This window comes from Polyodon spathula, chromosome 5 (genome assembly GCF_017654505.1).
Source record: "Polyodon spathula isolate WHYD16114869_AA chromosome 5, ASM1765450v1, whole genome shotgun sequence".
NCBI classification, from domain to species: domain Eukaryota; kingdom Metazoa; phylum Chordata; class Actinopteri; order Acipenseriformes; family Polyodontidae; genus Polyodon; species Polyodon spathula.
Window position 1 is genome coordinate 14,088,145 of NC_054538.1, and position 27,792 is coordinate 14,115,936.

At 35.7% G+C, this 27,792-nt stretch overlaps 1 protein-coding gene across 1 annotated transcript; it reads right to left on the minus strand.

Annotated features, from left to right (window-relative positions):
* Positions 1–10,250: 10,250 nt before the first annotated feature.
* Positions 10,251–27,163, minus strand: LOC121315591 (macoilin-1-like). Its single transcript, XM_041249820.1, has 11 exons — positions 26,518–27,163; positions 24,506–24,647; positions 24,129–24,255; positions 23,752–23,875; positions 21,962–22,140; positions 19,617–20,073; positions 18,016–18,174; positions 16,459–16,638; positions 15,717–15,837; positions 12,017–12,191; positions 10,251–11,797 (listed from the first exon to the last, which is right to left on the minus strand). The coding sequence occupies exons 1-11, from the start codon at positions 26,592–26,594 to the stop codon at positions 11,607–11,609; spliced, it is 1,932 nt and encodes a 643-aa protein (XP_041105754.1). The 5' UTR covers positions 26,595–27,163; the 3' UTR covers positions 10,251–11,606.
* Positions 27,164–27,792: the final 629 nt, after the last annotated feature.

The following is a 27,792-nucleotide window of genomic DNA, read 5'->3' on the forward strand; positions in this document are numbered from 1 at the left end:
ATCCAAGATGACCGACTTCCGGTTTGGTCCTACCATCGAGTTTGCCCATCCCTGTGAAGGTGTACCACCAATCTTATTTAGCGCCCTTCTTGGTCGGGAGGTAGATTTACAGTTTAGATTAATTCTCTCCCATGCACAGATGGTAACATAGGTTCCTCCACCCAGACTACCTGCGACTGGAGAAACAGCTTCAATATCTGAATAGATAAGAAATAAGAAGGGGAAAAGATAAGATAAAAAAAAAAAAAAACTTTTAGGCAGTCATATCCCCCTTGTTACTGTTGGGAAATACTGTTTATTTAAAAGAGTTAATTTTAAGAAATTCTCAAAAAGAGAACCTTGGCAGCTACCACTCTAGATGCCTTCCTGTTGAAAAATCGCAAAATGTAAATCTTTATGCACATTCAAGTCATTGCCTTGTGCACCCCCATGGGCTGGTGAAGAACAATGGTCTGTTCTGTAGCTTGATAACATCTTTTGATCCGGAGATGACTAGGGGCAATTATCTTCAAAGTTGGAAAAGAGGTTGCATCTTGATCTTCAGTCCTCTGGACCATTTTATTATTTATTTATTGTGTTTATTCCAACTTTGTTTTTAAGTTATATAAAAATAATACACCTTAATGTGATTGATAAAGAAATAGCTCCTGTTTTGCACAGATAAGCCAGGCTTTTTTGTTAACTATAGACCTACAATGATCAGAACCAGGGTTGGATTAACCTATACGCAAATACTCTAGAGGGTAGCTCCCCCAGCAGAACTGGGGCCCCTGTGAGGTCGCCGTTTGTTTGAGACATTTTATAAAAAAAAACTGCATGCAGGCGGGAGAGCCCACACACACGGGATGAGAGCAGCACAGAAGCTTGCTTTCGGTTCATTTTGCTATTTTATGATGGCTATGCATCTCTTTCTCGATTACAGCATAGTCTAGACCTACTACATCAGAGGTATGTCTGCAGGATGAAATGTATGAATTATTGTGAGGGGGTGCACCCTGCCCCTGTGCATATTATGTTTTGCATTTGTTGTATTATTATTTAAAAACATATTGTTTAAATTCATATAAACTACGAATTTTTGTAGCATGGATGGGGTTAAACTTCCCCATCCATGCTAACCCCGTGCAGAATGTGACCGTCTCCAGATCGATTGATTAATTTATTATTAATTTGGAAACGGACACATGTATATAAACCTGCAGCTTTGGGTGATTCGGGTAGAGTGTGTTGAGAGTGGAGAACGGGAGAGACGTGAGCGAAACAGAAAGTAAAAACATAACAATTGCTACGTCCTGGATTTGGACCAAAATATGGCTTTGTATAGGTTCCCCAATCAGAAAATGTGAGTGGAGCGGAGCGGTTCAAAAATTTCGCTCACTGCTCATAATATCCTCCGCTCCACTCTTTCTGTAATTCCACTCTACTGCTTGTAATTCCCGCTTCTCTCCCTCGCTCCAGACAAAATAGGCACGCTCTGGTCCGCTCACATGGTATTAAAGAAAAATTTCAAAAATAAATAAACTAGCCATTTTTCCTCCCACTGTCTTGTCGATTGCAGACGAAAAAAATTGACATCCAGATATGAATACTATTTAATCTTCCTTATTATAACCGCATAGTTTGACCCATTAAAAGAAAATGTCCAACTATGATCAGCAAAGAAAATAGCCAACATAAAGTGCTTAGAGAAGTTATCTAATTCAGCCTGAAGACGCTTTCTCAGACTGGTACTGAAAAAATGCGTAAATTGAAAGTAAACTAAAAGTTAAGAAATATCATCTTGCAATTAACAGGTTTTTAACAGGTTCCTACGATGTCAGGTACAGTGTCACATATTTCAAACATTGCATATGATTTGTATCAAATTAGCTTTATACTGGGCTGTATCCAAATATAATAGGTAGCTCAAAGCAACCCACGAACACATATGAGTGAGTCTCAGTGTGGCTAACGGACCAACCTTTAGTGTACGAACTATCCTTAAGGTGTGCATGCTGCGCTGTATTGGTGCATAACTGTAGAACTGTATAAGAATAATATAGGCTATGTAATAACTGCAGACAGATGGACACATTGGTGACCATTCTCACATGTTTCTATGGCAGCTCCACAATCGGGAGAATATTTTTTCCCTCCATAATGAATTATGAAGCGCAACGCCAATCACATTGAATAGAAAAGCTTTTTTAAAAAATACAATTCTCCACTCTGCAAAACGTAAAAGTGCCAAAATTTGGTTTAAAACTGGAAAATTAATGGTTAACATGCACAGGTATGGTGGAAAATCCTGTAAAGTGACTGCATCTGTATTTGTCTTTGCTCCAGCAACTACCCCGCTCCATATACAACAACCCCGCTCTGCTCCCCTGCTCCTTATACAACTACCCCGCTCTGCTCCCCTGCTCCTTATACAACTACCCCGCTCTGCTCCCCTGCTCCTTATACAACTACCCCGCTCTGCTCCCCTGCTCCTTATACAACTACCCCGCTCCACTCCCCTGCTCTATATACAACTGTCTCGTTCTGCTCCGCTTACACTCTCTGTTCCCAACACAGGGACGGATTAACCAATATAAGACCATTTGCCATTATAAGCATAGGGCCCCCATAATATTGATTCGCATAGGGCCCTCACATCCTTTAACCCGGTCCTGATATGAACAAAGCACAGTTAATAGTAAAGCCATCTGAACAATTCCTTATGAAAATCCACAATTGCACAAATGTGTGTTACAATCATATTTTTCAATTAATACATAGCAGTAAAAACAAACAAACAGGTCAAGTTACAGTTTTTCAAAAACTATCAGAAAATATAATAAAAAATACATTTACAACACCCTAAAATCCATAGACCAGGCCTCTGTGATATAAAGAAAAGCTAACATTTTGAGAGCCTGTAGACAAAGAACGCCACATTAAAATTGAGAACATACAGTATCAAATGAACAGTTTGCAACACTAGAGGGTGCTAGACAGTCCATAAATGTAGTTTGAGATGTTTTGCTTCAAATAAGGATCACAACCACAACTTGCAATTGCAACAATGTTTATTATAAGTTGATTAATGTAATTGTTTAAGACTTGAACTATGTAGCTTTCCACACAGCACTTTAGAGTTCCAATGCTAACATGGTTAATTTCAATTGGGTATTTGAAATGAGAGGATTATTTCAGATCATTGATTGGATTTATTATTTCTTTGGGGATACCACAGTGCCCATTATATCTGAAAATCTATATGCTTTGTGTAGATACATTTGTCCTGGCATCCCGATTATGTATTCTGGCATCACAAAATATATCTCCATGTAGTAACTGAATACTGTTCACAATGGCTGATAACTTGCGTTGTAAAACCTGACTGGAAAAACTAAAAAGACCACAAAAAAAAAAAAAAAAAAAAGTCAAGGCTGGACAAACATAATCATGCAACAGAAACAACTTGATTTAAGGATAGATTTCATAAATGTTTTAAACTATTTTAAAGAGACAGGTCTTCTTCCACAACACTATATCATGTTTTGCATGAATCCCTGTAGGGTATTACAGATACAGTAAAACAAGCTGTGACAAATCATATCTACCCTAACATCAGCTCTCCTGTTCTTAGACGATGATGTGTGTGAAAGCTGCTGCCTGGTTTAAACCTGCACAACATGTTTAATATAATGGGTAACCTGTCAATGGCTTTTGTGTTGGCATTCATGAATCACTGCAGGCTGACAAAAGAGTGTGTTATGCCAAGTGCCTTCTTACTTTAAAACTAGCATTTATTTCTCAAAGGAATTCCTAAATTCATGCTTACATTTACTCTTTAATTTACACTGGAGATAGTTCAATTAAATGAACTGCTCCAGGCAGTGTAAACCAATCACCACTGGTTACAAGTTCATATATTGCCTAGCTTTGGCAGTGTTTCAAAAATCAATGCTACCAAGAAGCTGATCTCATTCAGTATTAATGTCATTAGTTACTGATTGATAGATTAGGTATTCATTTACCTACGCCCTGCCCAGGGCTGGATTAAACATGGGGGCCCTATGCTAACCCATATTTTGGGGGTCCTATGCTTATAATGGCAAATGGTGTTACTGGTTTATTGGTTAATCTGGCCCTGTGTTGAGGACAGAGTGTGTGAGCGGAGCAGAACGAAACAGTTGTGTATGGAGCTGAGCACAGAGCGGACATTTCCAGCCTGCTCTTTCACAGCACTGAGAAGAACTGAGCACGGTTTTATTTTTCTTAAAAAGTTTGAAATAGGAACCTGTTAATTACAAGATGATATTTCCTGAATTATTTTATTTTCAATTTTATACAAGAACAAAAATAACCAAAAGCAAGCTTCTGCGCGCCTCTCTACCGGTGTGTGGGCCCGTTCTCCCGCCCGCATGCAGTTTTTGTAAAATGTCCCAAACAAATGGTGACCTCACGGGTCTATACACTATAGCGTAATTTGTATATAAATTAACTAGGCCCTGACTCTGCCCCTTGATTTGTTTAATAGTGAATGCAAAGTTTTTTGGTCGTCTTTCTGAGCTTCAAGAATCACAGGTCTAAAGTGGGGGAAGGAAAAAAAAGGGATCATAATTGGTAATGTGATCATTTATGCAGTCATTCAAGGGATATACAGTGGTTTGCAGAAGTGTTCACCCCCTACCAGTAATGTCACATTTTGCTGAATTACAAATAACGTGTGCACAGTTTTTCAATGAACTTTTTTTTGTTCAAAGCTATAGTGGTTAAATTGAACACTGTTATATGAGGAGGAGGTTAAATGTCAGCAAAACTTGCATTTTCGCAAACTCTATATGTGCTTTAAGATGAGGCTTTTTGAGTAATGGCTTCTTTCTTGCCACCCGACCGTACAGGCCAGCTTTGTGTAGGGGCCGGCTTATTGTTGATGTATGAACACTGATTCCAGTTTCCTGCTTGCTCAGTTTGGGATGGCGACCTCATCTGGGTAGTCTCTGGGTGGTATGATGCATCTTCCACTTCTTAATGATGGACTTCACTATGCTGAGAGGGATAATCGGCAACTTTGTTGGATTACTATGCAAGTTGCAGCTTGAAAGTCTTTATATACCTGAGGGAAATGATCTACAAGTTAAACCACTTCGAGTGCACACAGGCTGAAACCATTACACTAATTTTGACCTTTCAAACAAATCATTTGCACCTGAGCTGATTCAGGGCTGCAGTAGCAAAGGGGTTGAATACTTATGCAACTGAGATTAATCTGTTTTTCTCTTATTTACATTATATGTGCATTTTTTAACTGTATCAATGTGGAGTAGTTTGAGTAGATTCTACATGTAAAGTCTAATATGAAAGTGTCATGGAGTATGCTCAGGTGCCAACAAAATGTTAAAAATTTGAAGGGGGGTGAATACTTCTACAAACCACTGTATAATCACAGCACAGTATCAAGTAGAAAATACATTTGCTAGCTAGAGCATTTTAAAGCATATATAGGCTTTTTTCTGCACACATGAAACTACATATTAATTAGCCAATTAACAAATAATGAAGCACATCTGCTAATGTGTTAATAAACTAATTTAAGTTACTAAGCAAAAAAGTGCCCATTAAAATAAAGCATTACTTGCTTTGAGAGACAATGTTAATTCCATCACCAGTGAACCTCAAATTGATGGAGAATCTATGATGGTGGCATCTATACCATGTTTTTAAATTTTTTTTTTTTTTTAAATATATCCTATTATGTGTTTCATTTTTCCATACAGTCTCTTTTAAAAGCTGGTGGTTTGCAATTGTATTTGATGCCCTCCTTCATTGCTGTACAAAGTCACAGTTTACAATAGATTCATTCCAATAGAATACATTTTTCAAACCACCTCTGCAGAATGTCAGCTTTTTTTGCTGGAGTAGTTTGTAAGCAATGTTTCATATTTCATAACTTACCTGCGTATTGCAATTAAAGCAAATAAATAAACTGCAAAACTAGCACATTTCCCCATCAATATGTTTTATTTCCAAGTCATAGTTCATATATTCCTATTATGATATGAAAAACCTCTGCCATGAAGAAAGGATCAGCTTTTTGTTCATTTCAATGGGTGCCCCAGCATCATAGCCACGCAGGTATGACATCTCCAGCCACATATCTCAAATGCATATTCACCACCTGATACTATTTTTAGAAACCATTTATGATAGTTTTTTTTTCTTCATATTTGTGCATTCTGATCCAAGTGTTCAAGAGGCAGCTATCTTGTTAAGTTGAAAACATGACTGTCAGTTTTTACATCTGTATTAATGACCAAACACTGGTAAATTACACAAAATAATAATGATTAGTATACTATTTGTGTCATTTCAAATGGTTTACATAATAATTATGCAGCAATATGTGTGCCCAGACTTGTTTTACTGAAAGATACACAAATCTTTTTTTTTGTAAGGGAAATCTTTCCTGACAATTTATTTCTATTGATGTTGATAGATTAAATGGTAACCATATTAGTCCAGAGATGATAGACAAAGAGAAGGAGGTGATACATTTTATTGGACTAACTAAACAATAATTAATCACAAGCTTTCAAGACCTGAAAAGTCTCTTCTTCAGGTGAAAGTAGGAAAGAGAGATTGATGTCTACATGCAAAGAACTTTAACAAAAGTAACCCATTTTGAATCACTGCTATCCCTATGATAGTATTTACTGTTACAATTTTTACATTTTATTCTTATAATTTATTTATGTATTTGGTCTTTGTTATCGTCATTGTTTATTATGCAGCCACTCCTGTCCTTTTCGTTTCTCACACAACTTTTTCCTTGCATTAAAATTGTAGTTATTCAAAATGGGTTATTTTTGTTAAAGTTCTGATGCCACTGTTTAATGTAAACATCAGTCTCTCTAGCCTACTTGCAAATGAAGAAACCTTTGAGCTCTTGAAAGCGTGTAATTAATTATTGCTTAGTTAGTCCAATAAAAAGGTATCACATAAACATCTAATTTATTTCTATTGAGAAATCCCCTGTCGCTGGTATCAGGGCAATACATATCATAGCTCCCTCTAGTGGGCAACCAATGCTATACTGTAATCTGTAAGGTTATTTTAAGAAAATCTCAACACCTGTTAGCAATGCTTAATCATCTAAATAATGTGAAGTGTCACACTGCTAAATTAGGTACAGTGTAATACAAACAAAACAAACAACAAAAAAAAAAAACTGTATTCAGATTTTCTGCTCAGCCATTTATAGATACAGTGGCTCTCACCCACTTTGGATTTTTCCACAATTTATTGTGTTACAACATGGAATCAAAATTGATTTAATTAGGAGTTTTTGCCACTAATGTTTACGCAAGTCTGGGTTCCAAAATAAATCTTTACTGACCAGGGGACCTCTTTTATATCAAATTTAATGAAAGATCCATGTGATCTGTTAACAATAACAGATATGTACATCTGTCTATCTATCTATATAGATATAGATATATCTATATATCTATAATTCAAACAATTGCTAAAGATATATTTGCCACTATAATATATATATGGATATATATATATCTATATATATATATTATATATATATATATATATATATATATATATATATATAGTGGCAAGTATATCTTTAGCAATTGTTTGAATCCTAGTCAACAATCTTCTTCCCGACCTGTGAGGCAGCTGTATAATAGGAACAGAGTGCCTCGTAATGGTTGGGCTGGCAGTTCATTCCAAGGTCAGTCGGAAACCAGCCATCCAGGAAGGGGGCGGAGTCACAATGCCCAAAGTCATTGCCCTAATGCGGTAAGCGATGTGTCAGTCATGGATTGTAGGAGACGTGACTGAACTAGCTATCGTAGGGGACGGTACCAAGGGTATAATATGGGGATGTGACGACATAATCTGTTCCTTTTGATGTAGTTATGATAAAGACAAGTAAACAGTGTGAAAAGTGTACTGTGAGTTTTAAGTGTTTTGTTTGTCAAACTTAACTGTTTGTCATTTTTTTGACAGCTAACACGAACCGGGAGCTGTCGCTACAGGCCAGCATCAAGCCAGGACTATATTTCACTACTGTCACTATAACTGCATTGCACCACCCCTGCACTAAGAGCACTCACTATCAGAAGTGACCATGTCTGTGTTGTGTGTTATTCTTTGTGTTACTATTCTGGGACTGAACCCTGTGGTTTATATGCTGTCAGTACACATCGTTGTGTAGAGTCAGCATTATTATTTAACCGGTTGCAAACCGGGAGACAGAAAATAAAGAACCGTTTTGAACCGTGAACTTTGTAGTTGTTGGAGAAGCTGTATCACATGTACACCTGCACACTGCAGACCACTCGATCACAGTCCTAAATAAATTAAACAAAAGTTGGGTGATTTAAAGAATTAAAATTCATTGCTAATACTTAAGTCAAATAAAAACACAGAACTTAATGTCACACCTTTTCAACCAAGAATTTGCAATTTACAAAACAGTATAGTTGATAACTTTTTTAAAAAAAGTTGTTTATTTTTTATTTTAAATGTTCTGTGCCCATGGTAACAGTCTTTGCTGTTTTAATGCCTCCCCATGTAATGCAATCATGACATAGCTTTATTGATGCAAAAGAATGGACGGTATTTTTCAAAAAGAAATATCTGTGTTTTTATGGTGCTGTTGGCCCAGGTTTACAAAGTTTTTATTTATTTATTTATTTATTTATTTTGGGGGGGGGGGGGGGGGGGGGGGGGGGGGGGGGTCAAATCAAACTTTTAGTTCAAGAACTTAAAAAAAAAAATTAAAAGTAAAAGAATGGATCTAGCAGCAACTATCTACAGTTTGTATTGATGGTGATTTGTCTTGTGTTTCTTTGTATTGTTTTCTCCTGTGATTGATGTTTGCTTGGGAAAAAGTTCTCTTAAACTGTACCATCTGACCACAAACTTACAGAAACATAAATAGTGTATGTGTTGTCAAGTTGCGGATAGGTTGGAAAGAAACCATTGGATAGCAGTGATCAAAACACTCATTATGTAAAATGTAAACTCTTTAATTTGCATTTCAGTAACAGAACATAGTGTAAAAATCAACAAGCCCTTAAATGTATTTTGGTATTTACCAAAAACGTAACAAAATACCTGATGTCAGACATGATGAGCCCTATTCACAAAGCTTCAAGTTTTGTTTTTGTTTTTTCCACCAAGGTCAAAATTTGTTTGGATAGTCAAGAATCTGGTCCAAACTGTTAGAACCCAACATTATTCTCATCAGTTTCCTGAATACAGAAACTGTAGTTATTGTAATAACGCATGAGTTAAAGGTTTGGGAATATGATCCAACATTTCATATTGCTCAGTTCAATATCAGGTTGTAAAAATGACACATTTGTATATGTGGTTAGGGCTGAAGTTAATGTCCCACAATGACCAAAAGGTAAGCTTGCATGCAGATAACAATAAACTTGAAACTAAAGCCTATACAACAAAGTGTTTATCAGGTTTGAAAAATAAAGTAATTATTATTATTATTAGTAGTAGTAGTCATAGTAGTCCTATTTAATGGACCAGCTGCTCAAAGGCTACCAGTAAAACAATTCTGTTCAGCACCCCCTAAACAAAAGGAAACCCGGTTCAAATTACTGTAAATTAAAAATGCAAAACAAAGGGGGAGGTGGTACAGAGCACCACCCAGAGCCCACTGGTAGACAAAGACCGACATGTTGCCAGCAAACTCTGCGTGGGTGTGCTCTAACTTAATCTGGGACCGGACCAGAGCCCTGAACATAACTCCGCAGTCAAATAGTAGTAGTAGTAGTAGTGGTAGTAGTAAAGCAGTCTGGATTTTGTAATATTCACAAAATACACAATATCTGCCTAATATGCTTCAAGTGTAAATTAAATGTTCACAAATTACAAACAGGTACATTTTGAACATACATACAAAGGACAATACCCTAGTACAAAACCTTTACAAAGTATCAAACATACTACAAAATCAAGTCAAATCCCTATAAATCATATACTTTTTTTTGTTTTGTTTTGTTTTTTAATTCAAAATTGAACATACAACATAAAGATATGTTAAATGTTTCAACATAAAGTTGAAATTCAGTATAAAATTAAACCATAGGTAAATAAATTAATAAATACATAAATAAATAAATAAATCTGTACACAATTGAAACTGTTCAGTTTATTGTTTTATCATCTTCAACTCATAAAATAATATAAAACATATCGAAGTTACTGATACTAAAATAAATTATGACATAATACATGCAATATAAATGAAGGGTAAGAGTGCATTTCAGATAATAGAAAAAATCAGACATAAAAAAAATCAGTTTTGATCTAAGGGCCCGACTAAGATGATCAACTAACTTTGCTGTAGGGAAATATGTTGTAGCAGTAACTACGCAAACTGCCTTCGAACCCAAATTCCCTGCAAGCAGACCAACAACTCTTTCCAAAAATGGCAGTCGATCAAAACAAATCAGCTTTACTTCTTGCTCAGAATAATTTTTTTCAATAACAGTAAAATATAAATTATTAAATTTAACCCAAGCAACCTTTGCATGGGTTGCATTGTACCAATAAAATTTTACAGACCAGCAAAGGTACTGCTCTCATAATTGAATGTGAAGAGATGACATTAGTTCTCTTCCAACTGCAGTCAGTCCACAGCTGTATAGCACATACAATGAGAAGCACAGCTCAGAACTGTAAATGGCATATCTTTAGCAGACCATCCTACAATGACAGTCCAGCTAAGGATCCACAATCGGTTAAGATCAAACCGCTTAAAAAACATCTGGTTGTCAATACTGTGCATCAGCAATTGACGCGTATACATATACTCCACCTGGAACTCAAGATGTATGCTCTAAGCCCAAAAACACAAGCCATGGACGCCTTGTCAGCAAAGAGTCCAGTTTACTGACGGGTGCAGGCTCTTCTTCTACTGCCTAGATAGCAGGCAAATAATTTACAGGGAGTCCTGTGTTTCTGAGTGTGATCAACAATCATTCAGTGAACTAAGGGTCCCAAATTCAAACCACTTCTTGGTTTTGACAAATATTAACAGAATATGAAGAATTCAGTGCCACAAGTTCCCTGCTGGGAATTCATTTTACTTGATGCTATTGTAAACCTTATAAGTAATCACCAATAGCATCACAAATGAAAATGGAAAGAAACTACAAAATAAAATAACCATTTTACAACAATGTCTGAAAGTAACATACACATCCCCTGAAAGGGATAAAAATAACATTACAAACATGGATCTCTGTGAGCTACAGTACATGGACATTCATCAAGAATAATCAGTTGCTTATGGACCACGGATGGACCAGAACCTACATTTACATTAGTTGCAGCTCCTTTATATGCACGGATGTGCTTTTGAGTGCCTCAACTACAACGCTACAAGCATCCCCAGCAAATGTCAATTCGTTACAACTTTTGACTACGGCAATCATACCCTTTTCATCACAAGGCAGGGTTCTCTCTTTTCTCTCCCAGACTGAATTCTATAAAAACATTTGTTTTAGATCACATAGACCCTGGGCTGCATACAGTGGCCTGACAACACATTCGAAGCCTGGTTTCAGCACAGTATGGACAAGCTGGTATGTTTATTTTTTAAGACACTGGTACATTAATGCACTGGGATCAAGCACGTAATGTTCAGAATTGACAAACTTAGTTAAATATTGAGGTGTAACTGGATGCTGAACACCATATGTGATGCCTGGCATGACAGCCATTACTTCAGCAATCTTCTGTTTCATTCCTCCAATCTCTTTGTCCTGTTTCATTAGTTTTCCTACAGAATAAACAAAGCATGTAAATTACAAGAAGATAACGGATATAATCAAAGATCTGTATAGGGTTTTATTAAAATGGTTCTTTAATCGAGATGTAATAAATCTAATAAAGAATAAGTGAATACTATTTTCACTCACATAAAAACAATGTAGGAAAGATGTACAACATTGCAATCCCTGTGATAGGGAAGAATTAATAAAAAATATTTAAATAAAACCTTGGGCTAGCTCTAGCTGCCGCCGTGCATCTCCAAGAGCAGAGAACAGGTCCAGCTTTATCCTTGTTTCAGCACTAAGGTTGTATTCTAGATGATGGGTCTTATCCTGCATGGCTGAAAGTGCTGACAGCAACATCTCACTATCTTGTTCAATGCCTTTATATCTGCAAAGTACCTGTAACAAAGAGAATAAAAAGCACTTCTAATAAAATAAATGTTAACTTTACAAAGTAGTTATTTTTCTGCCAAAAAACAATATAGAGAGAGAGAGAGAGAGAGAGAGAGAGAGAGAGAGAGAGAGAGAGAGAGAGAGACATGGTGATGTTAGTATTATCTTACTTACTATCTTTAATAATTGAGTTAAATCAATAATAATAAAAAAAAAAGTCATAAATAAGATTTACTGATGTACAGTGCCTAACTAAAGATAAAGGCAATGCCAGGATAGATTTAGAAGCAAATATCTTGTCAATTTCTCACACCCTGAAGAACTCTGCAATTATGAACAGAGAGTAAGTTTAACCTGTATAAAAGAACACCAGTGTAAAAGAAAGGATCAACTGTCCATGGTGGCCACTGTAACGTATCCCTTCTGCCCATATTCCCTCATGTAAAATTGCTGAAGTCAACTTTTATTAATGTGAATTTCAGCAAAAAAGGGACCAGCAAAAAAAAAAAAGTGTCATCAGTAATTCTTATTGTCAGGAGTCTAAGCCAAATGCACACTGTCAATTTTTAGTGAAGTTACAGTAACACTGAAAATCAAATTTTAATTACAGTACAATGAAAATTATTATATGTTAACTGCATTTTATTGAAAATACAGTTGTAAGTAAACTTTTAAGAAGTATACATTTCAAATGAACTGCACTTGAAATCTGCATGTCCCATTCTGATCACAGGCATTTTTAAACCAGAGGCAAGGTGTCCTCAGTATCAGGGTATTGAGCAAATTGGAAACGCTGACGACTTGCACCCACAGTTTGCCATTTATAGACCTGTATTTTCAGAACGCAACATCTTTCTTTTTCTTGTACACTGATTTATTATCCACTCACAGGGGTGTTCAGTCCTGGTCCTGGAGGGTAAGTGTCCCTCCTGGTTTTTAATTTAATTAAGTGCTTTTAATAAGCACTTAATTGGTCCAATTAAGTAATTTATGACACAGTTGGAACAAAAACCAGGAGGGACACCGGCCCTCCAGGACCAGGATTGGACACCCTCGATCCACTGTTTTCAACATGGCGCATGAGCACAATTCCAACAGCTTCTTGACCAGCAAGAGTTGGGAATTGGAACAACTATTTACTGGTTTCCTAGGTAAAGTATATACAAAAGATGCACATGCTTTAAGCAATTATATTAATTTAGGAATTGTGGCAGGGCAGAAGCCCTGCTGCTGTAAACAGTGTCTGTTTGGGAAGGGAAGGTTAGCAATCACAGGTGTGCCTATTCTCCAATTAGGCAATTGAGTGCTAATTGGAGAATAGCTGCCTATTCTATTAAAACTCCTTTACGTGGGGGAGGGAGTTAGGTAAGTGAAACTGTGTTCGTTAGTAACAGTCATGAAGGCGAATGCCCAGCCTACATTTGTGGATTTTGTTTAAACCTTTTGTTTTGGCTCTTTTGCCGTTTATTTCTTGTTTTTTGTTCTGTTTTGTTAATAAATGTGCGCAACAGCGCTTCACTGCAGCTTCTGTCTCCGAGTCTCTAATTCCTGCCGCTAACAACAGAGACAGAATTAACCCCATCCCTGCCAACCTTACATTCCCAAACACATTATTTACACAAGCAGGGCTTTTGCCCTGCCACAGGAGTGTAATCAACAAACAATTTGCATTAGAAATGTACAGACAAGGGACTTGAAATTGTCTGATGCAGTTGGACCACTGTTGGTCATTGCTGGAACTGTAACAACTTTGTGGCAGAGAAAATGAAATTATTTTATTCCTATACAAGGCAGTTTCTTAAGTGGTTGTTTTAAAAATATTTGAATGTCCTGTATATTGCATTGACTATGATGTACAGTCAATGTGACATATCTGCATAATAACGTTCATGCAGACAAATGTTGGTTTATAGTAGGGGTCTGCACCAATATGGATATTTTTATATGATATCGATATAGTTCGAAAGATAATTTCCATATTGCGATACGAACGCTCACAGAGACATACTTTTAATTGCCAATACTGCTAAAACTACATACACAGTATAATCAAGTTTATTATATACATACCAATCATTATTAGTCTTGCAGGTACACACCACACATAATGTATTATTTAACCATTGGCGTTTTTCTTTTTCTAAGAACATGATTAACAAATGTATTTAAAACATTCAATAGCTATACATGAAGAAAAACAACAAATCCATAACCTGTGTACCCTCTCTCATATGGTCTACTCCCATTTCTTCACCTGTTTCCTCTCAGCGGCCAATCCCTTACCAGAAACTATATCCTGTTTTCAAAAAGTGCGCACATCAACTAAATAAAAAACAGGATCATCTTTTTTTAAAGGCATACAAAAATAATAAAGTATTTTTAAAATGTAAACTTTCTGTATTATAAATGAGATGTACAGTACGTTCCGAGCAAAAAGTTGTTATTAACTGAATGTTGTTATTAAGCGAAAAGCCACATTTTCGAGTATGTGGAAGAACGATGTATCCTATAGCTGTAGAAACAGAGCACTGAAATACACGTCTTGGTTCATTACACAGTGTTAAAAAATAAACACAAAAAACACCAAATATCAGAACAAACAACTGTTCACTAACACTACACGGATGTGTATAACTAAAAAGTGTACTGTATTGTACACATAGTACTACAACAACGTACTATCAATATCCTTAAACAGTAAACACATTTGGCATACAGGACTTACAATTAATACAGAAGCATCGTTTTAAAAGAAAAAGTTGCCCAATGTTTTTTTTACGATTCGCCACCTCCACCTCCAGAATCCAAACTTCATCAGCTATAGAAAGGTCAACACATTTTAAAAACATGATGACAGATCATAATCAGACTCATTAAATGTACAGCTGCGTGTGCACGATATATTCGTGTGCGTGCTGTAGACAAAGAAATTGTAAAAAAAAAAAAAAAAAAAGTAATTAAGCAACCAACAGTCCATTCCATCCGAAAGCCATTAAAATTAAAGTCTATGGGATGGGACTGCTTCCCGTGAAAATGTAGTTAATAATCAAAAGTTGCCTTTAACAGGGTTGCTAATAACCGCCATCTACTGTACTTTTAAAACATCAAAACACATCTCAAAATAATGCCAAATTTAGCATGACACCGTACTTAGTACTTTTAGATGTGTCGTGCATTAGAGAAGATTGGCTAGTCAGCGCAGTGAAGTACAATAAATAAATATTTTGGTTTTGAGTTAGCTGATGATGGCATGTAATAGTAAAACAATATAACTATACCTTGTTTTTCTCCATGAATATTAAGATACTAAGTTAAAGTAAGTTATTGCATTTCTTATGTGTATATCAGTTAACGTCTAGATGTATATGTTTCATTTTGCAATTGTGTTACTATAGTTTTCTGTGTTTTGGAAGACTTCGACATTATCAATATCGAAATACGTGCACGACATCGACATACAATTTTCATTTCGTTGCCCACCCCTAGTTTATAGCCTCTAAACCCATATTTGTCTTTAAATTAAACATTTACCTCCACTTCATTTTCAAGGTTTACTATTTGACTTTCTTTTGCTTGAAATTCCTTCTGAAGTTGTTTCCAGTCTGTCTCCAGTTCCTTAGCTTTTTTCTTTAGGGATTCTGTGTGTTCTTGCCTAATAGAGGGAATTAAAAATAATGTGAGGGATTTAGGCTTCGCTGCCAAGGGATGTACTTGAATTTATAAAGTACACAAAAACATTAATTCCACTGAAGATTGTACAACAAGGTATTGTATAAAGAGTAGCAATACACCTTATTGATTGCCTCAGTAAAGCTAACATCAGTCACTTATCTGAGTGTTCATTTTTCATGGGCCCAATAATATTGCCAAAACACTGGTCACAAAACTGTATTTTGGATGCTGCGTGCTTCATTGTAAGCCAGGGCTACCCTGGAGTTTAGATTAATGGAAAATGTGTCTATATATAAAGTACACCGCAGTTTGTTGTTACACTCTATTCACTTAAATTCCCCTGAAACCTGTTCAAGTATAATATGTCTTTTGGAAACCACAAATAAATTATACATGGAATATACAAAAATGTAAATAAGTATGTGTAAATTTACCCATGAATGAACACAAGAAAAGCAAAAAAGTCTACAATTATTTTTACATAGGCAAGGAATATTTACTTGACCTTGTTCTGCAATTAGTATGACAAAGTGTTTCAGAAGCAAAGAACTCCAGAGAATAAGCCATTTTCAGAACGTTCAGGAAGGAGAGGTAAAGTTACCGAGTTGTGAAAAGTAGAGCACCCTGGGTTATTGCAGAAGTTTCATCTATTTTTCTTGTTCTTATATCAGATAGCTGTTTCTCAATAATCGCTCGAGCCTCCATTTCTGCTCTGATCTTCTTTTCTAACAGTACTGTTGCCTGTTTGTCTCTCTGCTTGGTCTTAATGACACAAACAATTCTAAAAGAAAAGGGCAGAATTAACAGTCAAAAGCAAGTTACAGCTTCAGTTAGAGACATTAAAGTCATTGCAGCTAGCAAATGCATTCCACACACATGCACTTTTCATTACATGGGTCCCAACCCAGTTTTTAAAGAAACACATTTAACTTTAAACATGACAGCTGGCACTACACTAGCTGAAAGAAAACTTCCCAAGCCTCGCTCTCTTAAGGCCACAAACCCATCTATTTGGGGTCACTATCCATTTTCTTGAAATGATCAAACCACAACCCTTGGTCCACCTGAGCTAAAATGATCCTTTTGTTTTTTTACAGTATTGACAGTTCTTAAGCATTAAACCGTTATGAGTAACTGAGGGGAAAAAAGCACTTTCACATATCAGAGAACAACTTTGCATTCTTTAATCACCCAGCTACTTATCCCGTGATTCCCACATGGACCTCATGTAAGTCAAAATTTGTCACTCCCATGAGAATAGCGTGCAGGCGCCTATATGTGCATTTGCAAAGTTTAACATGTCTTTTTAACATGCTTCAGTGAAGAACTGTATTGCAAAATTGTATGCTGTTTTATTTTTTACTGGCAGATGGCAGCAGTCCCTAAGAAATGTGCGTGACAGACCGGTCATCTATATATACACAGCTGAGAGTGACAAATGGATGCCTGTTTATCTACAGAATAAAACAAGGAGAATTCTTCATTTATTTGTTGGTGTTACAGGTTGTAAGGAAGCCTCGTCAAGTTTGATACTGATCAAAACAACCTATTTATTTATTCTACCAACACTTCACAAATAATTCATATAACAGCGCTATAGTGCCTGAAACTGGGTAAGATACTGTATATGACGTGATTGAAAATTTGCAACGCAAGTTTTCTGATGTATATGTGCTAGATAAAGACGTTAGCATTGATGAGGGTTTGACGTGCATCTGCTTTGAAATCTATCACACAAAAAATAATTTCTAAAAAGTGATATGCCTGTACAATTATTTTAATGTTATTATAATGCTGCCATTGTAAAATAAGTAAATAAATAAATAAATAAATGTTATTTATACTTTATAATGCTGCCAATGGAAAAAAAAAATATATATATTATAATGTTACAATTGTAAACACACTGTTGTTATTTAGTTTAAGTTCTACTGAAATACTGTATTTCTGTTTATCATAATCACAAAAAAGTGGGTATTTAAAAAATGTATAGCAAACTGTTTTGATAAATGTCCAAATTTGAGGATTAAGAATGAAATCTGCCAAAAAAAAACATGGATATTGCTAAAATAAATGGGCAGCTAGGTGGTTAATACGTTGTTTTTTAATTTATTTTATGGTAACAAAAGTGATTAACATATTAAAAAATAACACATACTTGTTCTGTAGCAGGTCATTTGCTTGTCGAAGCAGTGATATTTCTGGTCGAAGACTTCGCTCGCTGTTTGTGAGGTTACAGAAGTGACTGCGAAGCTCTTGTTCACCCTGTTTACTGGTCAGGAGGTCTGCCTTTAACTTCTTAACTTCCTGCTCCACCCTAAAAACAAATTATATACTCAGAATGGAGTGTGGTAACCAGTGGTGCACCACAGGGATCAGTATTAGGTCCTTTGTTATTCCTAATCTACATTAATGATTTAGATTCTGGTATAGTAAGCAAACTTCTTAAATTTGCAGACGACACAAAAGTAGGAGGAGTGGCAAACACTGTTGCAGCAGCAAAGGTCATTCAAAATGATCTAGACAAGATTCAGAACTGGGCAGACACATGGCAAATGACATTTAATAGAGAAAAGTGTAAGGTACTGCACGCAGGAAATAAAAATGTACATTATAAATATCATATGGGAGATACTGAAATTGGAGAAGGAATCTATGAAAAAGACCTAGGAGTTTTTGTTGACTCAGAAATGTCTTCATCTAGACAATGTGGGGAAGCTATAAAAAAGGCTAACAAGATGCTCGGATACACTGTGAAAAGTGTTGAATTTAAATAAAGGGAAGTAATGTTAAAACTGTACAATGCACTAGTAAGACCTCATCTTGAATATTGTGTGCAGTTCTGGTCACCTCGCTATAAAAAAGATGTTGCTGCTCTAGAAAGAGTGCAAAGAAGAGCGACCAGAATTATTCCGGGCTTAAAAGGCATGTCATATGCAGACAGGCTAAAAGAATTGAATCTGTTCAGTCTTGAACAAAGAAGACTACGTGGCGACCTAATTCAAGCATTCAAAATTCTAAAAGGTATTGACAGTGTCGACCCAAGGGGCTTTTTCAGCCTGAAAAAAGAAACAAGGACCAGGGGTCACAAATGGAGATTGACAAAGGGGCATTCAGAACAGAAAATAGGAGGCACTTTTTTACACAGAGAATTGTGAGGGTCTGGAATCAACTCCCCAGTAATGTTGTTGAAGCTGACACCCTGGGATCCTTCAAGAAGCTGCTTCATGAGATTTTGGGATCAATAAGCTACTAATAACCAAACGAGCAAGATGGGCCGAATGGCCTCCTCTCGTTTGTAAACGTTCTTATGTTCTTATAATGTTTTTTTTTTAAATAAACATAACTTTTGGGGATTACTAGCATCATCTTTTTATTTATTTTTTTATTTTTTGTTTAACCTTCCATGTATTATTTAATACAAAGCAGATAGAAATGTTGTCAAGTGGTGACATTTCAACCTTCCACACTTGAGACTCACCAGATCTTTAGTAGTTTAGATTTGAATGGAATTAAGAGCTTCAGTTTATACGGTTTGCTGTGTAAAATAAAGTAGTACCACACAAAATGTCTGCATCATCTTAGTTACAATCTATGGGTGCACAGCAAGGTCTATTCTAGTTACATGAATAATTTGCCACTGAAAGGATCAGTTAGACAATCATACAGTACAGAATAATTACGAAATATTTATCTTGATATGTGCAGTTAAACCCCTCCACCCCACCCTGCCCACAATTAAGAAAAAAATAAACTTACTTCCGTATTTGTTCGGAGTGAGTGTTTTGATTTGCTGAAAGGCTTTGTTCACTCATCTCCCGATTAGGGCTGATATTTTTGGTAACGCTTTTCTGTTTTTTCTCCGCTTTAACAATAGGCACTAGGATACGGTTAGACGTCTTACGCACTTTGGGAGATGTGTTTTTAGCAGTCCTTTGAACTTTAACCCCTTGTTCCTCTTGAGGTAGACATTCAGAGCTTCCAGATGTCTCACAAGTTTCACTTCTGTTCAGGCAGTTCTCCTTGCTGTCACTCTCATTTGCTTTAAAAGTTGAAGGCTGGAAACTCTGGTCATTTAGTTTTGTATCCTCCATGTCATTATTTGTGTCTTTGCAATCAATTTGTGTATAGTCTAACAGGTACTTGACATCTGTAAGAGCAGCCTCGTTCTGGCACTGGTATTGTGTGCAATCTGATTTTGCCACCCACTTAGACGCTGCAAATATAAAAAACAGATATATGTTTTAATAATCTGAAATTATGGTTTTCCTTTCTGGAACCACTAGAACAGAAACCAGTGCAGGAACATAGATGGTCTCTTAATCGCATAATAAGTCCAACATTATAGAGAAATGCAATCTGAGACTTCTACAGGAGGCTAGGAGTGTATAATACAATTTAGGTGAAGACTGGTGCAAGATCAATGTAGTTATCTTGTTCACCACGGAGAATACGACAGACAGATATCAATTTAACTCTTAGCATCTGTTAACAAAGAACAGCGCAGTTTGAATAAATAAATACATGTCACTCACATCATTAAATGGTGTACTGCTTTTCACCATTCACTTACACTTACCATGCATGTGTGCACGTTTTAACAATCGGGAAGCAAAGAATGTTTTGCATGTAGACAACACATTTTCCCAGGGGAAAAATATTGTCTTTTAGCCTGTTGCTTAGAAGTAGCATTAACAACCTACACCTAACACCCTGAAAGAGAGATTCAATAGACTGTGCCTATGACTACATACATACATACATACATACACATATACATATATATATAATATATATATATATATATATATATATATATATATATATATATAGAGAGAGAGAGAGAGAGAGAGAGAGAGAGAGAGAGAGAGAGAGAGAGAGAGAGTCTAATTATGGGTATAGTATATTAGAATTATATTATAATTACAGTAATATAATATATAATATAATATATAATAATAATAATATAATAATTAACTATATAAAAGTGTTTCATCACCTGGGTATCTGGACCCAAATGGGTCAAGTTTTACCCGTACTTTGGCTATCAACCGATAGTTTGTTGGTCCCATACATAATAACGTCTGTAATAATAATAATAATAATAATAATAATAATAATAATAATAATAATAATAAAGACTAAAGGCAGGGATGGAAATAAAGACACACCTGAGCTGGTTACCTACACACTCTGAATAATCAAGCTTGTAGTAAAACCTGGCATGGGTGAAACTGCTATGCAATAAGAGTCTTATTTCCATCCCTGAAAGGTCTCAATGTTACGAGATATCTTGGCAATTCTTGAATGCGTAAACAATAAACACAGTCTATGAAATCACGACAGGTTAATCCATAAAGAAATGTAATATTCACCTACCAAGAAGAGAAAAATAAGATTTGAAACAAATCCAACAATCTATTCAAAATGCCAAAGTGAATGTGGAGTTTCACTTTTACTTCAGAACCATTATAAACTTTTTGGCATTGTTTAAAATATAATAAAAAATGATGATAGGTAATTATTTTTCACACACAATTTATAATATTATCAACGTTGCAATCGAGTTGGGCATTCTTAAGAATCAAAGTCACACACTGACCAGTGGTATCAATAAATTCATGTTGTTTTTATTATACATGTTGGAAACGACAAATCAAACCAAATGTTTTTTTTTTTTTTTTTTTTTTTTTTTTTTTAACTGGGATGTAGTCTCAATTGCCTACTTAAACATTTATTTGTTACCTATGGAATAACTTATGACCATACAGTATATTTTGGTTATGTCATATAAAAAAGAATACAGGGAAGAGGAAAAAAGTATGTTTATATAATATATATATATATATATATATATATATATATATATATATATATATATATATATATATATATATATAGAGAGAGAGAGAGAGAGAGAGAGAGAGAGAGAGAGAGAGAGAGAGAGAGAGAGAGGAGAGAGAGAGAGAGAGAGAGAGAGATAGTTGTCTGAAAAAAGGAAGTGGTGACGTAAGAAAAAATATGCCTAATAAATAATGAAAATATTAATGCATCTATTAAAAATGATTCCCCCCAAACAAGACTAAAACCTGTGTATAACTTACATTCCTTACTGTCTATTTCATATCTTGGGTAAAGTTGCAGGCCTGGAGGTAGAGCTTGGTGCAGTAACTGCATGTAGAAGTTGTTTTCTTTTTGCACAGCTTTCTGTATCCTCAGTTTAACAATGCTGGTGAAGTAACACGTTGCATCAAAACCTAAGTAGACTACTGGGTACCCAATGCTTTAAAAGAAAGGAGGGAGACAATTGTTATAGTAAATGCTATGCTGAACTTTCAATTTACAACAAAACTGAAAGGAAGCACAGTAAAAACGTGTCAGTTCATTCCCATCTAAACTCTTCACCATTCATGGATTCAAATATACTTCTTTGGGAATGCACTTAACACTTCTTTTCAATAATATTATTTAAATAAATATCTATATCGGTATCACTAATCTGGTACAATCCTAGTACTGCTGGATTTCAACAGGTTATATATTCCCCTAATCTATACCTCATAATACAGACACCAACGAGATCACGCCTTCTATTTCTCCAAACCAATTTCCATACATTTTAATGTCCAGTACCACTGTGTCATTTATAAATATTTTGTCAAAAAGTTTTCATCTGGTGCATTTGCAGTACAGTACACATATGTTTCAGTGTAACTGGACAATCATCAGTGTGAAAATGGCCAGTGCTGGAAATGGGACGGAACGGCCCGGAACGCCTGTTGCGGGAGTAAATCTCCCGGCCGGAACAGCGTTCCAGTGGTGATGTGGGCAGGGGCGAACCCGAACAGGCTCTCTAGATGCCCCTAGAATTATATATTATCCCCCTAGGATAATATATAATTCTGATATTATTATCCGTGCCCTAGATGTTTCTCTCCTTTTTTTTTTTCCCCCCGATCAGGTGTTGCAGATGCCTTAGTTTACTGGTGCTCTCCAATCCTGAGCATTCAGCCAATATAAAAGCATGTGACTCCTGCAAACAGACACAGGGAGCATTCCCATTGGCTGTCTGGTGTGGAAACAGTGGCTGTCAGTGGCTGATCAGGGGGATGCATGTTCTGCAAGTTACCAGATGAGATAAACTGGAGTTAGTAAGAGGTTAGCAGCTCATCATTTTCACAATTTATATTCATTTTTGGGGAAAAGAATTATAAACTTAAGCAAAATTAAGTGTTCCTAATATTTGCACCATAACTTAATTCTTTACTGTGAGCTGTATCGCAATAAAATGAAGACAGAATTTTGATAGTTAAGACTGGCCAGGGAATAGTGAGATGTGTTACCATATTCAGGATGAGTTCCTGTTCCCATTTCCACCAATGAAGATAACCCATCAAACAGGTGGCTCATACAGTCCATACTGTATACTATTGGGAACAAATCTATTCCCACATTGTTTTAATTATCCATTACTGATAAAATCTATTTTCTAAAACCATTGAACCATTGTTGAACATATAAAAGTGTGAATAAAAAACATATTTAAAGTGACTGCAAGTCTGACACATGACTACTTTTTGTGTTTGAGCCATCTAACTCAAAACCATCTACTGCTCCATTGCTGAAGACAGTGCAAATTCAACACAAGACAAACAAATCTGCTATACAACATTAAAAACACACAATGAAAGTACATTTTTCATACAAACATATATTGTTACTGAGATGTGTAGAACATACAATGCTCAAAATTTATATAACTCACTTGATGCTCTGGCATTAAGCCATTGTATAAATACAGACACTGTCTTTCACTAGGCACAAATATGTATTTTTTTTTATTTATTATTTATTTTTTTTTAAATCAAAATGATTATATTTTCTGCCAACCTACCAGTGTGCTGCAAATAGATGAGACACAGTCACATGGGAATTTTTCAGATCCTTAAACCTGAGAGATGCTTCGATATAAACAAGCAGTATCCATAGTGACACTGTAGACAAACACAATCCTCTCTCTAAAAGAAAAATACGTAAGTGAAAACAATACATATTATTGTTTTAAATTAAGAATGCAATCCTTAACGGTGCCATAGTAAATCATGTCTGTAATGTAATGTTTTTTTTTTTTTGTATGTTTTATTAATGTCTCACAACTTTGCTTATTCAAATGATTAATATTTTATATTAATTAGTAATCATTCTTACATATGCTGCTCTTTTGAAATGCTTTGTGCAATACATTCAGTCAAAGTAAAGTGTCTCTCTTACCTGTATGCCATATGTAATCAAACCAAATATATGTGCTGGCAGCAAAGAAAAGCCAGTGAAGAGGTACAAAGATTAAACAAAATATATCCAAGGTGAATGCTGCACATACGAAAACCACACACACCACCTGGAAACAAAAGTGGGGTGATAAATTTAAAAGAAACACATTTCATTCGATGTTATGATGCTGAACCACAACAACAGAAAGAATACTATGGCTAGACAAAATGCTTTTAGGTTAATTATAGCAGCCTACCTAAATTATAAAACATCTGGATGGACAAGTACTACCAGAAAAATTCATAAAAATTCAACTGGTTGTGTGCATGTTTTTTTATGCATTTAAAAATATGTATTTTTCTAACTGTAACACTTACCAGGCCATGACAGTGAAAAAAGGTGTAAACACTCCCAAAGAAAAGCCAGCAAGGCCACAGATACTCAAAGCGAAACTCTAGAATGAAGTCGACCAAAAGAACAAAAATCCAAACCGCCATGAACTTCAGAAATGCAAAAGCACTGAAAAGGACAGATAAAAACAGACTACTATTGTACACATATTTGCGAGGCTTCAGTTTCCAATGTGTTACATGTTATCCTATACGTTTACTACCCCTCAAGGGGGAGACATTCTGTTTCCATCACTCCCTAGTGAGTGGACAAATGTAATTCCTTTGTTCTGTGCTGTATATCTTTATTTTATATGGCAATTGCTTTTGCACTGAAAAAATGTAATATATCACAGAAACTATTAACAATAATAATAATAATAATAAAATAATAATAATAATAATAATAATAATAAAATAAAATAATAATAATAAAAAAAAAATGATTAGTAATAATTGGTGGAACTCTATCTCAATAATAAATAGTTCTCAGATTGTCATGTAATTTGCAATTGAAATCTTGCTCAACAAGTCTACTTGACCTGCTTCACTGTGTGACACATAGACAGCATGTGCAGACTTGAGTGGCATGGTCAGACAACAAAAAAAGTGTAAAGTATGAATTTCCTGCCAAATTCAATGCTGTCTTTTACCTTTAATGGTTGTAGGATGCATGAACTGTGACTGTGTCAGGGACAGATGCATCTCCCTTTGCAAATGCCTGAAACCATAACTTGTTTTGTTTGTTTGCTGTAAACTAACAATGAAAGCATGCAATTGCACTTTACTCCATGACTTACATCAAGTGACAATTGGACAATTTGTCAATTGTAAGGGCCACAGTTGGGCTATTGACATTCTAAATCTCATTGTTAGATCCTCAAAATCACTCCCAAAATTAGACACGTTTCTAATATGACGTACCACCTCCTCATCCTCCTTCTATATTTGGCCTGGTTTCAAACCTGACCTGTATCTTCCACTACACAAAATATAAGCCAAAATCTTGAGGTGGGAATCTCTGGATGAGTTGACACAAAATGACCCAATACCTTCATCACTAGTCCTTCAAACTAATTTTCCTCACTAATGGGACCGAACTGAAGGAGTCATTTAATGGATGGCACTTCAAATAATGAGCATCCTGAGACATTATGCATGGACACTGCAAATTGAGAACTACCAAGATATTCCCTCATCTTAAAAGTGTATTAGTTGCATTTTACCCTGAGTATGCCATAACAAAATCAGTACCCGGATACACATAAAACATCCCAGTCAAGTTTGAAATGACGAGAAACATCCTGAGCCCTGCATTGTGCAGATGGCATAATGACGACATTGCTTACCAATAATAGTCTGTATTGCAAGTGCGTGCAGAATTCCTTGTTCGTAACCTCTTAAGCTTCTTAACGGTTGTCGTCTTTAATGCTACAACTGTAATCGCCCTCAACTTTAAATGGTAATGCAAAAGCATATTCTACGTTACCTGCTCTTTGTGTGACTCCCCAGGAAATGCAATTGTCTAGCAGTCTAGACATCTTGAGTATTTTTATGCAGAACCCTAATTATGAGTAATTGTACCGGATCAATTCAATTTATTTTATTGTTTTGATTTTAAGTGAAGCGTGATGGTTCACGACAATGTTGCCAAGTAATTATTACAAAAATGAAATACCCTACTAGTCCTATACGGTATATTGTATTCTGTATAGTTCTTTTACTTTACCAGGCTGCGCTGTCAGATTTCCATTTTGTTTAAATATGACAGCATTATCGTTTTCCACTTAGTGGACTGACTGCACGTTTCCTATAAAGCAAATGTACGAAACTGACGTTTTGTATCTCTAACATCTTGCTCATAAAAAGCTGTATTTAACAACGTTGACACCACACATTCACAAGAAGCATGAAATATTCGGTAAAAGCATACAGTACAGAAAACTCCAGCGTCACAGAAAGGATAGAACTGATGCCAAGCGCGCGTTTTGTGCCCATACCTTTCAGAAAGCCTCTCTGATATTTTAGTCCTCTTCATTTTCCTCATCCTGCTCGTATCCACATAACGTTTCTTCATTGTACGTTCTCCCTTTTCAAACGATAAACAAAGGGCTTAGAACCTACACGTAATACATTTAAAATATATTCCAGTCTGAATCAAAGGAACAAAGAAAGACTGATGTTCTCCGCGTTTTGTGTATGATTGAAGCCTAAACTCAACAGAACCACTGTGCGCATGCCCTAGCGGTCTCCAATGTTTTATAAGAGATGCAAATTACAGGACTCGCACACACGTGCTGTCTGTAGGTGCCTTTTGAAAATAGTACAACTACAGTTACCTCAGGAGACATTTTTCATATTCTGTACCAAATACACACTTTCCATACAGGTTGTAAGTCACTCAATTAATACACGATATGATGCTGTTTGTTGATGCCAATGAAACGTTTTTGATAATACGTTTTGGGGCATTTAACTGTTCATATTATCATAGGCAATATGCAGTACTTCTATGTACTTTAGTTTACAAACGTTGTGTAACACCTTGGTCGAAATCAGTTGTTAATGAGGTTTAAGTGGACCACAATTTCCTGCAGATCACGCATGCAATTATAAACGCATCTGATCAGCTTATATGCAGTATTCTGTGATACTTCATTTAACTCTGAAATGTTCACTTGTACCGATAATTTTAGTTTACATTGCCTTATATGAAATAAAAAACACCCTTTATTGCATTTTGCAACTTTTAATTTTTCTGTTGATATGTGCTATCTGAAAATTGCTGAAACACCTGCATTATTTATATCATTAGCATTTCTACTGGCATACAGTACCTTGTTATTTCATGTAGTTGCACTAGGCAAATGTCATGAATGTGTCTTTTTAAGTTCCACTCTGTGAAAAAACAGTTGGCCAATTGAAGCCAAAGCAGCGGCAAGCTGTCACAAGCTCTTTCACATCCTCACGAACACTGGCTGACTGGACCAGTTCACTCGACAACAACGTCACGGACCAGCAGAGGGCAGACATTGATAAGTCACACAAAGTGGATAAACATCACAGCCTCATGTTAATATGAATTCAATTCGGTTAAGCAGATTTTCATTGATAAAACATTATTCTCTAAATATTGTTATTTTCTTCTTGTTTTAGCTAACCCTTGTATCTATGAGAACACCTATGGAAACTGCAGTAACATGTAAAAAAGGGTTGGGTGCAACAACTTGTATTGTACAACTGAAGTTATCGAATGATAATAATAATAATAATAA